Raw genomic sequence first — 14,645 nt, forward strand, 5'->3', positions numbered from 1 at the left:
TTTTTCATTGTCATTATTGTCCAGGATGTTTTTAATTTCTTCTTTGATGTCATTGGTAACCCAATCAATATTTAATAACATGCTATTATGCTATTCAGCTTCCAAGTGTTTGAGTATTTTGGGTTGTTTTTATTGTAGTTTATCTCTAACATTATGCCATCGTGGTCGGAGAAGAAGCTTTTTATGATTTCAATCTTCTTGAATTTGTGGAGACTTTGCTTGTGACCCAATATGTGGTCTATTTTTGAATATGTCCCATGAGCACCTGAGAGGAATGTATATTCCGCAGCTTTGGGGTGAAGTGTTCTGAAGATGTCAATTAAGTCCATCTGATCTAGTGAGTCATTTAGGATTGCTGTTTCTTTGCTGATTGTTTGTCTAGCGGCCTTATCCAGTGATGTCAGTGGTGTATTAAAGTCCCCTACTATGATTATATTGTTGTCGATCTCTCCTTTGATATCTTCCAGGAGTTTTTTTATGAATTTGGGTGCTCCTGCATTGGGTGCATATATGTTTACCAGGGTTATATCTTCTTGTTGTATTGATCCCTTTAGTATTATGAAGTGGCCTTCCTTATCTCTGGTTATGGCCTTCACTTTGAGATGTATTTTGTCCGATATAAGTATTGCTACCCCAGCTTTCTTTTCCTTTCCATTTGCGTGAAAGATATTTTTCCATCCCTTCACTTTCAGTGTGTGTGAGTCCCTTCTAATGAGGTGGGTCTCTTGTAGACAGCAGATGTATGGGTCATGTTTTTTTATCCATTCAGCCACTCGATGTCTTTTGGTTGGAGCATTTAGTCCATTTACATTTAAAGTTATTATTGAAAGGTACTTGTTTGTAGCCATTTCTTTTTGTGTGTGTGGCTGTTTTCTTTCTGAGCTTACTATTTCTTCTTTTTACACCAGTCCCTTTAGCATTTCTTGCATGGCCGGCTTGGTGGTGATAAACTCCCTTAGCCTTTTTTTGTCTGTGAAGCTTCTTATTTCCCCTTCAATTTTGAATGATAGCCTTGCTGGATAGAGTATTCTTGGATTCAGTCCTTTGCTTTGCATCACTTTGTAGATTTCCGTCCATTCTTTTCTGGCCTGATGCGTTTCTGTTGAGAAATCATTTGATAGTCTAATGGGAGATCCCTTGTATGTAACTTTCCGTCTCTCTCTTGCAGCCTGTAAGATTCTCTCTTTGTCCTGAACATTTGCCATGGTAATTATGATGTGTCTTGGTGTGGGTCTTTTCGGGTTCACCTTGTTTGGGACTCACTGGGCTTGTGTGACTTTTTTCTTCCCCACCTCAGGGAAGTTTTCTGATATTATTTCTTCGAATAGGTTTTCTAATCCATGTTCATCTTTCTGTTGTTCTGGCACCCCTATTATTCGTATGTTGTTTCGTTTCATGTTGTCCCAAAGCTCCCTTAGGCTCTCCTATATGCGCCTTTAAGAAAGAAGATTCTGACTACTACATGGAGAATAGGTTGGAGCCAGACAAGACTGACAGCTTCAGGACCAGTTATGAGGCATTCGCAGGAGAGAGAAAATATAGTGACCTGGACTTGGGTAGTTGTATCAGTTAGCTATTGCTACCTTAATGCTGGGTAACAAACCATCCCAAAATTCAGTAGCCTAGTTTCATTAGTATATATTTCTTTTTCACACATTTGTGAGTTGATTGGCTGATCCAGACTTGGCTCCAAGCTTCAGGTGGGTCTGTTCCACGTGTCTTTTAACCTCTTTGAACCAGTGACTTCCTGAGACACATCCTTCTCATGATGAAAGGTGGGAGCATAAGAGGCCACCTCAATCATGGAAATACATTTCAAACCTGTGTTTGTGTTAAGTCCACCAATATCCATTGGCTAAAGCATATTACATGGCCAAACCCAAATTCCAGAGGCAGGGAAATAGGGTTGTGTTGGTGTTTCATTCCCACGTACTGCGTGGATCAGGGTTCAGGACCTGGAAGCGGAGCCGCACACAAATGAAAGAGAAAAGACACGAGATAATTAGGAAATATTGGGGGACCAGGCGAGTAAGTCCAACTCAGGAGGAAGGACTTTCCCTGGTGCTCAGGCCTCACCAAGCTTTTATTGATCTGGGATACACCCATAGCATAGCCCTTAGGCAGGTGACCCCTGGCAACAGGCAGACAAGCCCACCAGCAAGGATTTACATAATAATAAATGGGGAAGTTGCTTCAGCTACCACTGTCTGGACAAACAGAGGTGGCGCCTAGCTCCGAACTTTGCTAGGGCTTCAAAGGCACCCAGCCTTGGGAGGGTTGGGGGGGGGGGGGTGGTTCTCTGTCTACGCTTATCAGCTAGTGAAAACAATAGGTGGTCTTCCACAGGGCTGCCCACCAGGGTGTGGACATATAACTAACACAGGGGAGGGGAGTTGAGACCAACAGTTCACTCTGCCTCAGTAGTAGCAGTAAAGCTGGAGAACAGTGGAAGGTGAAGCAAGAGACTGCAGAAAAAGAAGCAGCAGGACCTAGTGATGGATTTCACATCACCCCCTAAACATCTGCTAATGGGGAAGTGAGTTGGGGAAAGGCAAAGACCTGGTCATCTAAGATTTTCTTGGCCATTGTGAAAAGTTTGGATTGTATTCTAACTTCCATTGAGGATTTTAGTAAAGTAATGGCATGATTCACTTTACATCTGATGATCAGATTTGTAAATGCATTAGGAGAAGGCAAGGAGGAGAGGAGACGAGTTGGGAGCTGGTGGCAAGAGACATGGTGAAATGGGCTAAACTGTTGGGAGGATAGCCCAGGAGAAAAAAAGACTTTTAAGGAAAAATTGATGAGACTTTCTGATGGATGCACAGAGGGGAAAAGATAAAGAGAAAAATCAAAGGTAACTTCTAGTTCTTTGCTTGGGTGTTATTCATGAAGATGAGGAAGACATCACAAGGGTTAGGGAACATATTTAAGAGGAAATGTCAAGGGTTCCATTTAGAACAGATTAAATTTGACATGTCTGAGGGCAATCCAGGTGGAGATAGCAAGTAGGCAGTGGAATAAATGTGTCTGAAGATTAAAGGTGAGGTCTGGGCTGCAGCTATGAACTTGAGAGTAAAGGCATTATATGCTTTTTAATGCATAAAGCTCATTAAGGAGGTAAATGTAGTTAGAGAAGAGAGCCCAGAACCATATCCTGCTGTTAGGCAGGAAAAACCACCGAGTGAAGGAGACTGAGGAGGGGTCAGCCAGAAAGAGGGAGAATCTGAAGAAACAGGGTCCAGGACAATGTTTCAAGAAGGATGGTGAAGCCCTAGCCGGTTTGGCTCAGTGGATAGAGCATTGGCCTGCAGACTGAAAGGTCCCAGGTTTGGTTCCAGTCAAAGGCATGTGCCAGGGTTGCAGGCTCAATCCCCAGTGCAGGAGGCAGCCGATCAATGATTCTCTCTCATCTTTGATGTTTCTATCTCTCTCTCCCTCTATGAAATCAATAAAAATATATGTTTTTTTAAAAAGAAGGATGGTGAAGTCACATTTTTCAGGCTTTTCCCAAGGTGCTTCTTCTGAGGCCAGCTCTGTCAGCCCTACAACACCTCCTCCAAGAAGCCTACCCCCAGCCAAATGTCCTACTTCTAGAATCACATAGGGCTGCCATCTCTGACGTGCACATCTGTCCAGACTCTCTGAGGGCAGGAACTGGATCTTCCTCAGCACCCAGGAGAGGGCCTCTGTGGGATGAATCAATGAACCAATCATTCTTGATGCCTTCCAGGTCTCGCCTTCTCACTTTTTTAGCAAGTGTTCCCAAATCAGGTTCTCAAAGCCTGCACACTGCCCCAACTGCCAGGACCAATGGTTTTCTTTTTTCTGTAGACACCTGTCCAGACCCCCAGAGATGGGGCACTGGAGCCCGTTTGAACAGGCTCATGAGAAGTGATTTTGCAGCTCTTCCTGGCCCCACCTTCAGAGAGGCCACATCGGTAGCTTGTAGTTTACCGTGGGGGGAGTATTGACACCATAGAAATGAGCAGAATGCCAGAAAGCTACTGCCAGGGCCAGTCTACAAACTACTCCCACAGGACTTGGGCAGGTAACTTGGGGATAGTTGGATGACATTTTCATAAATGATTCTTCTTGAGGTTGTTCTGACAGAGCTCCTGAGAATGATAGTGACACCATGTACTACCCTTAAGGTGAACCTTGACCATTGGATTTTGGGTGCTGTGTCAGGAAAATTAGGTGATATTTGAGGGAAGGCAGGATCCTCACAGGTCCCCTGTGGAAGGGCTTACCTAGGTCACTGACCCCTGAAGTTGAGTCATCTCACTGTCAAAGTTTAGCTCCCCCAGAAATCATTCGATCCTGAGACAAGGATTCGGAGTGATGGGTTCATTCGGGAGGGGCAGGAAAGTCCTGGAGGAGAGTGGGGAGGGGAGGGGAGAAGAGAAGGCAGCCAAGGACAGGCAGGTTAGCAAGCCCTTTACTGCCGTGGGTGACTGGAGCTGAGTACTGGAGGAGCTCCGGAAATGGTGCAGCCCCCTTCCCAGAATAACCCTATCCGAGGGGCAGGGGAGCTGGGGTATTTATACACCCACCCCAGAGAGTCATTGGTGGAGGGCTGCTTGGCACTTACATGGTTCAGGAAAAAACCCTCAGTCACAGATGCTGGTACCGGCTTTTAGGAAGCAGCTGGCCACCAAAATAGTAAGGGGGTGGAGTGCAGATGGGGTCCTTTCAGCATCTGCTACACTAGCATCTGTGTTTCTTACAATTGAGGACTCTTACAGCAGTGATAGGCTGGAAAGGTCCAGATGCCACTTCTGAGGGTTCTTCCGGGGTGAAGGGGACTCCGGCCTTTTCCCTGGGCCCTGCAGGTTGCAAGAAAGAGTCTAACTTAGAGTCCAAAGCCCAACTCTACATGCAGACTTGACCCTTACCAGCTTCCTGACTTGGTGCGATATTTTGATTTATAATAAGAAATATATATTCGGTCTTCATCCCAGTTTCTAGCACAGAGCTCCTAAACCCTTGGAATTTCCTAAGTGCTGAGAGATATATTTAGTTATGTTAATGAGGTTACTTCTGGACCTCACCTATGGAGGAGGGCTGGCTGCCAGGAGAACTGACCCTGTGATTAGAGGGTTGCAACTTTCAGTCCCACCCCGATCTCGAGTGAGAGAGGCTGAATCAATCGCCAATAGCCAGTGATTTCATCAGTCACACCTATGTGTGCAGCCTCCATAAAAACTCATAGGACAAGGCTTGGAGAGCTTTCAGGTTGGTGCACACGTGGAGATTCAGGAAGTGACTTGCCAGGGAGCATGGAAGCTCCTCACTCTCCCCATCCCTGCCTAGGCATGTCTTCCATCTGGCTGTTCCCGAGTTCCATCCTTTCATAATGAAGTGGAGTTGTAGTGAGTAAAGTGTTTCTCTGAGTTCTGTGAGCTACTCTGGGAAATGAATGCAACCCAAGGAAGCACAGGGGATAAGCTGGACTTACAATTGGCATGCAAAGTGGGGGGTGGGGAGTGGGCGTCAGGGACAGCCTTGCAGGACTCAGCCCTTAACCTGTGGGACCTGACACTATCTGCAGGTAAATAGTGTTGGAATTGAGCTAAATTGTAGGACACCACCTGGTGCCAAAGGATTGCTTGGAGATGAGGCGAAACACACACACACACACACACACACACACACACACACACACACACACACTGGAATTGGTGACCAGAATCTTGCCTTGGCTAAATGGTTACCGTCTTTGAGCCTCAGATGTCTCATCTTTACAGAGAAAAACAAAAGCCACCCTACTTACCTCACAGAGTTGCCACTGCAGTTCAGTGCACCTGTCAATGAAAGGTCCAACCCTATAGAAAGTTTTAAGAATTTATTTGAGCCAAAATTTTGAGGACATACCAAGAAGCAAGATCTCAGCGGACTGAGAAAATGCTCCAGAGAATGGTAGCCTTGCAGCTTATTTCATGCAGCAGACTCAAAGGAGGAGACTTAGAGAGGGTTACATGAAATCAACTGGTGGTAGATCAAGGAGGCAGGAGAATGCAAACCAGGGAAATCTCTGGGATTGGATAAAAAGCAACATGGAGAAATGCATGCTTCTTTTATATTGGTGGGTATCGGATAGTTAACATTTACAGCACATAGAGATGGTAAGCAGGGATCAAGATAACAATGAGGGGTTCTGTGGTCTCCTGCTGGTAGTCTTGTGCTCTGGTACCTCAGTTGTGCCTTTGAAGGTCTGGAAAAGAAAATACTCTGACATTTCAGAGGTATGTTATCCTAGATGCATCAGAACAATGGACAGGGCTCACTGAAGGTAAGACTGACCTTTGCTAAGGAAATTATAGGTCTGGGACGTGACTATCAGCCATGGCCTGCCCAGTTAGGAATTTATAATCATCCTCTGTGGTTACTTCCGGTCTCTGAGCTTGTCAGGCCTGCCACGAGTCTCCCCTGGGCTTGTGGGGTCTACTAAGTTGCCCTTCCATTCACACAACCTGTGTTGGTGGGAGCATGCTGGAAAGAAAGGACATAGGCACCCACTGCCATTAAAGTGCTTTTGTTCTGTAGGTTTATTCATTTTCTTACCTCATTTAATTGTTCAAGGAAAGAGATTCCCACCCAGTGATATTTTATAATGTAAAGTCAAGGCTAGACACACCCATTTGGAACCTACGCCCACACAAATGTTCAAATTACCCAAATCTGAAAATGCAAAGTGACGTACATGTGTTCCAAGTTATAAATAAATTAGCAAAAGTCCAGGGGCTTCTTATTTTTCTTAAAATAATCTGCTTGTTGGGTAGAGCAGACCTCAAACCATAGAAAGATTTTAAACTGTAATATGGGGAAGCCAGAGTCTTTGAGGCTGGGGGTTTGGGGTCCCCAAACTCTGTAAGATTCAGTTTTATGAACCACATACACACATGAAACTAGGTATGAGTGGGTCTCTGTATGTATCCTGTGAAAAATATACATACATCACGAGCTAAATTCCTGTCGACTTTGGAACCAGCCAGCCTTCTGTTCCTCAGCAACGCCTGCCAAGAGGGAATTGGAGAATGAAAATGCATAGTTTTGAAGGCAAGAGGCATGAAAACAATGCTAAATGTTGTGGTTGAATAACCCAGTTACACCTTGCCTGCTCCCGGGTGGGCATCGCCATGGAGATTTTCTGCATTTGTGCTTGATGGGGCTTTGCATCTGTCATGCAAACAGGGAAACAATTGTTTATATAAACACCGCGCATGGTTGAAGCTCAAAGTCTTTTCCAAAGGTAGTCCAGAGATGTTGTCTGACTCAGCACACCCAACAAACCAGTTTTTGAGGGGGTTGAGTTCAATTAGCTGCCGTCAAGGAAAGTTATTGGGTGATGGAAATATTTTATATTCTCACTGAGATGTGGATTACATGGGTACATGCATTTATTAAAACTTATCTAATAGTACAATTGCTGGATAAAAATCTGTGCATTTGACTGTATGCAAGTTATGCCTCAATTTTAAAAAATGTGAGGCTCCCTCTCACTTTGCTGCTTGAAAAGATCAGCTAAAAGCCAGTACTCACCATGGTCAGTCTCCCCATCCAATTTTCCACTCTTGCCCCTGGCCACCAGCCTCACTGCCCCCAAGGTGGGCGCACACACACACATACAGGCACGATCCGCATTACCTGCAGATGAGTGTGTGGGGCAGGAGGAAGTAAGGTGTGTGGCATGAGGAAAAAATTAGGACCCACACATCTGCCCTCTGCACTGGGACTAGCTGGGGAGATTAAAAGGTGACTCAGGCAAAGAATATGACCAAGATCAGCTTCAGATGGGGGATAGGACCAGCAGGGGCCCAGCAAACATATAAAAGGTGAAAGGACTTCAGGAGAGATGGGCTGAGTAGAGGTGGGAAAGAGGTGTGTGTCCCACTGACTAGACAGAGATCCCAAAAGGGAGACAGGAGTGCGCTGAGGTGGGAAAGGTGGGCTGCAGTTTGGAGAGGCCCTGGGTGCCCACCCACAGACCGGACGCTAGGATGAGAGAGACAGCCTCAGGGGTCTCAGAGAGTCCCCGGTTGTCCTTATCCTCTTCATTAATAGTTCTCCTACTTGTGGAAAGGAGCCTTTATAGGTCTCTTTTCATTTTGTTTGTGAGTTATCAAGTCAATGCTGATAGCCCAAAGCTGGAAGCCGCCCAGATGTCCATCAACCAGAGAATAATTAGACACACTGTGAATAGTTATGTTGTATGACAAGAAATGAGCTATTGCTGCAATGAAAACCATGAGGGACTCTTTAAGAGAATTCCTGCATAAAAGAGTGCACACCATTCATTTGAAGTTTCTAGGGCTGGCTAAGCCAGCCTATGGAGAGCCGCTTAGAGCAGTGACTGCCCCTGGGGGAGACAGAGGGCACATGAGCACTTTGTGGGCGATGGAAGTGCTGAAAATCATGGCTGTAGTTTGAGTTACATGGGTGTATGCATTTCTCATAACACATTGAATGGTGAAATTATGATTTGTGAATTTCACCAAATGGAAATTTCATCTGAAAGTAAAAGACCCATGAACCACAATTGACCCCTATTTAACACGTACTAGATGCCGGTTGGAGTGTTTAGGAGTGAAGTGCACTAGCTTCTGCAGCTTACGTTGTAGTTCATTAAAAAAGAATATAGTATGTTTCAACTTGATTGAATGACTGAAAACTTTCATAATAAAATGCTGAGCAACAACAACAACAAAAAAGCAAACAAACCAAAAGCTATACACGGAATAAACCAGTGGGGCCAGGAGACAGGGAATGCTGGGCAGGGATTGCATTGTTTCTGGAACATCAGGTGCCCAGGGCCTGTCTGCTGCCAGCCTCCCTCTGACCAGTCCACCCTGCCCCACAGAAATGATGGCCCGTTTGTAAACAACAATCAAAATGCCACCTGGAAAGTACCCATTATCCAGTCACCGATGACGTGTTAAGCACATGGTCTGTGTTCAGCTCTGTGACAGGTGGAGGATAGTCAGACATGGTTCCCACCCTCCTGTGTGTCATCTCCGCCATGGAGCAGCCAGGGGTCCCAGGGAAGTGGGCCCAGGCAGTTCCTGAGTGAGTGGAGAATAATGGCCCACCCTTACCGAGAATTTATTCTACACCAGATTCTGTTCAAGCCTAACCGGGATTCATTCCGTTAATCCTGCAACCACCCCATAAGGTGGGAACTGTGTTATCCCATTTTACAGGTTAGAAATCTGAGGCTTGAAGAACTCAAGTGCAGCACGTGAGTGACTAGACAGGGATTCAGAAACCAGGACGCTGGGACTGGGGCCCATGGCCTGAACTAGGGGTCTGCAGGCTGTTTCCAGAAAGGGACAGAGAGGAAATATTTTAAGGCCATGGGCTGTGCAGTCTCTGCCCAACTACTCGAGTCTGCCATCGTAGCATGAAAGCAGCTGTAGACAACATATAAATGATGAGCTGAGTGCCAATAAGATGTTATTTATAAAAACAGGCAATGGGCCAGGTTTGGCCCGTGGGTCATAGTTTGCCAACTTCTGTCCCAAACCACCCACAACTTCCAGTGCCTGGGAGGCTTTTGAGTTGGACCAGAGGCAACTGAAGGAAACCTAGTTCCTAGTTCCTTCATGTGGAAGTGTGAGCGTCAGACAGGAAGGAATCAATACCGGCTTTAAGAGCCTGGGTCTCTAATTAAGAATGACAAACAATCCATCCCTGGGCAGCTCTTTACCAAAGGAAGCTGCAGAGAAACAGTGGAAAAGACTCAGAAACCACACAAGAGTTGGTTGTATTTGGTCTTTAGAGCCATGTTTAGAATGTTAGCAGCACTGACTTCATATGAATGTAGAAAAAGTCAAGGTCAAAAGCCACGCTTGAATGTGATTCATTTTGAAAACACTTCACCAAAGAAGTTTCCTGCTTGGGGCTGTGCTGTCATTGGCTCTTGGTTTCTAAGGGCAGGAAATCATTTTACTCAACTCCTGTTGCTGACAAGGATTTGACCCTGGAGCTCAGAGGGTGCCATGGGCTGGAAGTGAGTGGATTGACTCCATACTTACAAGAATCCACGTGCTGTTAAAATTAACAGCTCAGAGGAGTTTCTGAGTGTGTGTTCCGTTTCCGGGTGGACTCAAGGACCATGTGACAGAGGACAGCGCTGGTGGGCTGTTCCTCACTCCACGTGGAGCCACCTTCATGCTCTGAGGCCCCGCCTTTGACACTGGCCAGGGTACATGTGGGATTGTCAGAGTCAGTGTGGACAGACTACTTCAGGGGCAGAGACCCTCTTTCAGCACAGCATTTGTGATGTACTCCTGCTTAGTAGCCTCTTTATTCCATCATAGCTGATGAAAGGAGGAAACGAACCACAGCCTGGCTGAGGGTCTGCCAGAAGTTCAGGTACTAGCTGGCCTGCGGTGGCTGATTCCTCATTTTTCCACCCTGAATTCACTGGGTCTACCCGTTGCTCTAGTGTCACAGAGATTAAGATGTGAGTCCTTGATTCTTAGGAAGGCACTTGGTGGCTGGGGCCCAGCAGATGGTTAGCTCACACAGACTGTGCAGGCAGAGGAGAGTCCGGTCCATTCCGTCGCTTATGGAGATGCTCACGGGGCCTCACAGAAAGGCCCAGCTGGCGTAGCTCAGTGGTTGAGCATTTACTTATGACCAGGAGGTCACAGTTCCATTCCTGGTCAGGACACATGCCTGGGTTGCAGGCTTGAACCCCAGTAGGGGGCATGCAGGTGGCAGCTAATCAATGATTCTCTTGCATTGATTGTTTCTATCTCTCTCTCCCTCTCCCTTCCTCTCTGAAATAAAAAGAAAGAAAAAAAGAAAGGGTTGGCTGTTTAGGGCATGAGGATGTGGTGCCCCATCACCAAAGATGAACCAAGCATAAACCAAGCAAACCCACTTACGGAGTCATCCCCTTGTGCCCAAACCTACATCGCAGGGGTGAACTGGTGAAAGGGTGGGAAGAGCTACCTTGAACTTTGTCCGAAGGACCCCAAACCACTCCTCCTAATAATCACCACTTTGTTCTCTAATTGACATGATCAACCTGCCTCATTTTTCTTTCTGTGGACACAGGCGAGCCCTTGACTCCCAGTAGGACAGTGTACATTGTGGGGAGGGGGAGGCTCTGGTCCCTAAACCTGGATACACATAAGACTTCCCAAGAGAACTGGTGAAAAATGAATGTCAAAGTCCCATCCCCAGAAGCAAATTTAGCCTCAGTACTTTCTGTAAGTCATTGGTTCTTAAGTCCCTAGAGGGCTTGTTAAAGCACAGACCGGTGGGCCCCACCCTCATAGTTTCTGATATAGGAGGTCGGCTGGGGCCCAAGACCCTACATTGCTAACCAGCCCCGAGGTGTGCAGCTGGTCCAGGGAGGTCTCTGTGAGCACAGCTGCTGTAAGACATGCCTCCAGTTTCAGGGCAGTGACCTCATGACCTAGGTCAGAGCAGGAAGGCACTCTCTACACCATGGAAGGAAAGCTAGGATCTTTGTCGGCCGGGTTGGCCCTTTAATATTCTCTACCTGCTCTGCCCAACACCACAGCCATTAATCCCATGTGGCTCTTTACATGGAAATTTAAATTTATTAAAGGTAAATTTAATGTTTTGTTCTCCGGTTACATGAGCTCCTTTGCAAGTAAGTGCTCTCAGCCACATGTTCCCGACAGCTGCTACACGGGACAGCACAGATGCAGGACGTTTTGTCTTTGCAGAGAGTTCTACTGGACAGCGCTGTTCCATAAGAATTCCAAAAATTGCTGCTTTCTTTTTCTTCAAGGTTTGGCTGTTAGCCCCATTTTTTTTTTTTGGCTGTGAAAAAGAAACCAAACAAAATCCTTTTACATGTTAACTCTTTCCTCTTTGCTTGCTCAAGATAGCAGGCCTCATCCATCTCTTCATATCAAGTTGGGGTGAAGGTCATAGACATTTTCATGCAAAAGGGATAAAAACTTTAGTAATTTTTTCCCAAAATATTGCCCCCATCACCCATGTTATGAAACCCCCGGAGGTGAGGTCCACAGGGAAGCCTTGTGGGCAACGAGAATCAGGCAACACACAAGGAGAATTCACGGGGCCGTGTGGCAGTCCAACAGCCCCCGCCACTGGAGGGAAGCCTGGGACTGGGCTGCGAGTGGACCAGACCCGGGCATTCTCTGGGTGTTTTAGAAAAGTTCACATTCCTCTCACAAGCTGTAGAGGATGGCTGGGGAGGCCTCCTTTTGTTTCGCCCCCTGTAGGAGAAAACTGGACTCACTCAGAGATGCTTGAGTGCCCCACATTAAACACAGGCCTCTTCGGAGAGCTAATTCTGTTTCATTCTTTTGTTACAGATTCGGCTGAACAGCAGGGGACTGATCTACTCCGTGGGCTTGCTGCTGGCCTCCGTCTTTGTCACAGTAGGTTTGCAGCTCTCTCCTCACTTTCGAGCTCCCATGTTTTCCCTCCCCCACCCCCACCCCCACCCTCACCCCCCGCATTTTTTTTGGCAACAGAGTTTGTTTGGACACCAGATGAGCTGGGCCTCCTGGTGGATCAGGACAATCAGCCTCCAGATGTTCCTTCTCCTTCGTAACTGTTTCTTCTAGAAGTGGATCCTAGCAACCCACTAGCAAGCCCTCTCTTACTGAAAGGAAGCGGCCTCCTCTCAGAACATGGCCCCGTGGCAGGCCAAACATAAATCGTTTCATCGAAAACAAGGGGGAGACCTCACTTGTTCTGCAAAATTAGTTACAGAATAGTAGACTTTAATTAATTGTTCCAGGTTACTGAACATCTTCATACATCCATGGATTTGACCATTACTCAGCAACTAAGAAGATATTTTATTGACAGTTCCCCTTTTATGCCATCTACTTTCTTGGCCATTACATCCCTTTGTATAATTTAACATTCCATCTCAACTGACACGTTTGGTGCAAACAAATTTGCACCAACACATGGACTGACCCACATGAAGTATCCAGTAACATACAAGTATGCTGTTGAATTTTCACATGAAACATTGAGACACAATATGTTTTTTCCTGAAATTTTCAAGGAAATATAAACTGAGTTATACCTAGCATGTTAACGTACATATACTAGAGAAGGGGAATTCAGTAGGGGAGGCAGGAAGGAGGAGAGGTCATTTACAGGATCAAGATGGGAGTCAAATGTCAAGGTTTTACAAAAGCAAATACTTATTATACAAAAGTGAAAATCTATATAATTTATTCTTTTGACGTTCTTCAAGGCATATGACTTAGGGTTATGATACTTGTAATAGCCACACACTGTGCTTAATATTCTGCATATATTTTCCCATTTGGAGCTCACCACACCCCCATGAGCTGGTCACTAATATCAGCTCCATTGTGCTGATGACAATAGAGAAGTTGACACCAAATGATGGAGGAGCAAGCTGTCTGACAGTGCAAGCTTGTAGCACAGTGCTTCTCCTTACACTGTGCTGTAGTTGTACAATTTATAGGAGGTCGGTCTAACCGCTAGCTGGGCTTTCAAAATGGGGCTGTGGGAAGATGGAAGAGAAGTAGGTTTGGGGAACAAGAGCAATTTCAAGCATCTTAAGTTTGCGGTACTTATTTGACTCTAAGTGGGGAGGCCAAGAGAGCCATTGGAAAGATGAGTCTGGGTTCAGGAGAAATGTCCAAGCTGGTGACACCGGAATGTAGATGGTATTTAAAGCCATGCAATTGGATGAGTTCACCAAGGGGGTGAGCATAGACAGGAAAGAGAAGAGCCCTAAGATCCGAGTCAGAATGATGAGGATAAAACCACAAAAGAAACAGAAAGAGCATTCGGAGAGGTAAGAGGAGAACCAGAAGAGTGTGGCAATGGGAAGTCATGTGGAGAAGGTGCTTCACGGTGGAGTGATCTGTGCTGTTGAGGGAGAGAGTCCCAAGTGTTGGCCATTAGGGTTAGAAATGTAGAGTCATCGGTGCTCTTGACATGGTGGCTTGCAGAGCAGTGGGGCAGAAGGTGGAGTGGAATAAGTTAGCGGAAAATCGAAGGAGAAAAACTGGAGGCAGCTGGTATTTACAACTCTTTCAAGTTACCTTGCTGTAAAGAAAGCAGAGAAATGGAAACCCAGAAAAGTGTAGATGAGAGAGATAGCAGCATTCTTTTATGCTAATTGGAATAATCCAAGGATGGGGTTGGGGAGTGGAGATGAAAGAGGGACAATTGCTGGAGCCATGACCTTAAGCAGTACAAGGAGGTGGGGAGATGTTGTGCCCACATGGAAGAATGGGCTGTAGATAGGGCTGTGGGCAGGACTGTGGGCTGTGGGTCATTAACCGAGGGAAGGTGGGCAGGTAGATGTGGTGGTAGGAGCTCTGTGAAATGGGAACAAGGTCATGAGCTGACAGTGAGAATAGAGAAGGGAATGTTGGCCACTTAAAGATAGAGGAGAGGCCTGAAATAGCTGTCTAAGAAAGGGAGAGATGGCGGACTAGGAAATGTGGATGATTGCCATAAGGCATTAATGGCCCACTTAAAGTTTGTGGTCTTAAATTTAAACTGGGGCCCATCAGCCTGGCCAGCATTTTCCTCCAGCCCAAGTCAGCTGCAAGGAAGCAGCATGGAGTACATGGGAGCTTGGCATGAACCAAAGGGCTGTGGCTTAACCGGCAAAGACCACAAAGCTACAG

General features: G+C 46.1%; 1 protein-coding gene across 5 annotated transcripts in view; it reads left to right on the top strand.

The window, feature by feature from the left end:
- SLC24A3 (solute carrier family 24 member 3) overlaps positions 1-14,645 on the top strand; it is a 460,854-nt gene that overhangs the window by 442,854 nt on the left and 3,355 nt on the right. For all 5 annotated transcript variants that reach the window (XM_006097516.3, XM_023761284.1, XM_023761285.1 and 2 more), the window contains one exon: positions 12,327-12,392. In XM_006097516.3, coding sequence (XP_006097578.3) covers positions 12,327-12,392 — 66 coding nt within the window. The remainder of the gene's footprint in view (positions 1-12,326; positions 12,393-14,645) is intronic.

Source organism: Myotis lucifugus, unplaced genomic scaffold, assembly GCF_000147115.1.
Source record: "Myotis lucifugus unplaced genomic scaffold, Myoluc2.0 scaffold_205, whole genome shotgun sequence".
NCBI classification, from domain to species: Eukaryota; Metazoa; Chordata; class Mammalia; order Chiroptera; family Vespertilionidae; genus Myotis; species Myotis lucifugus.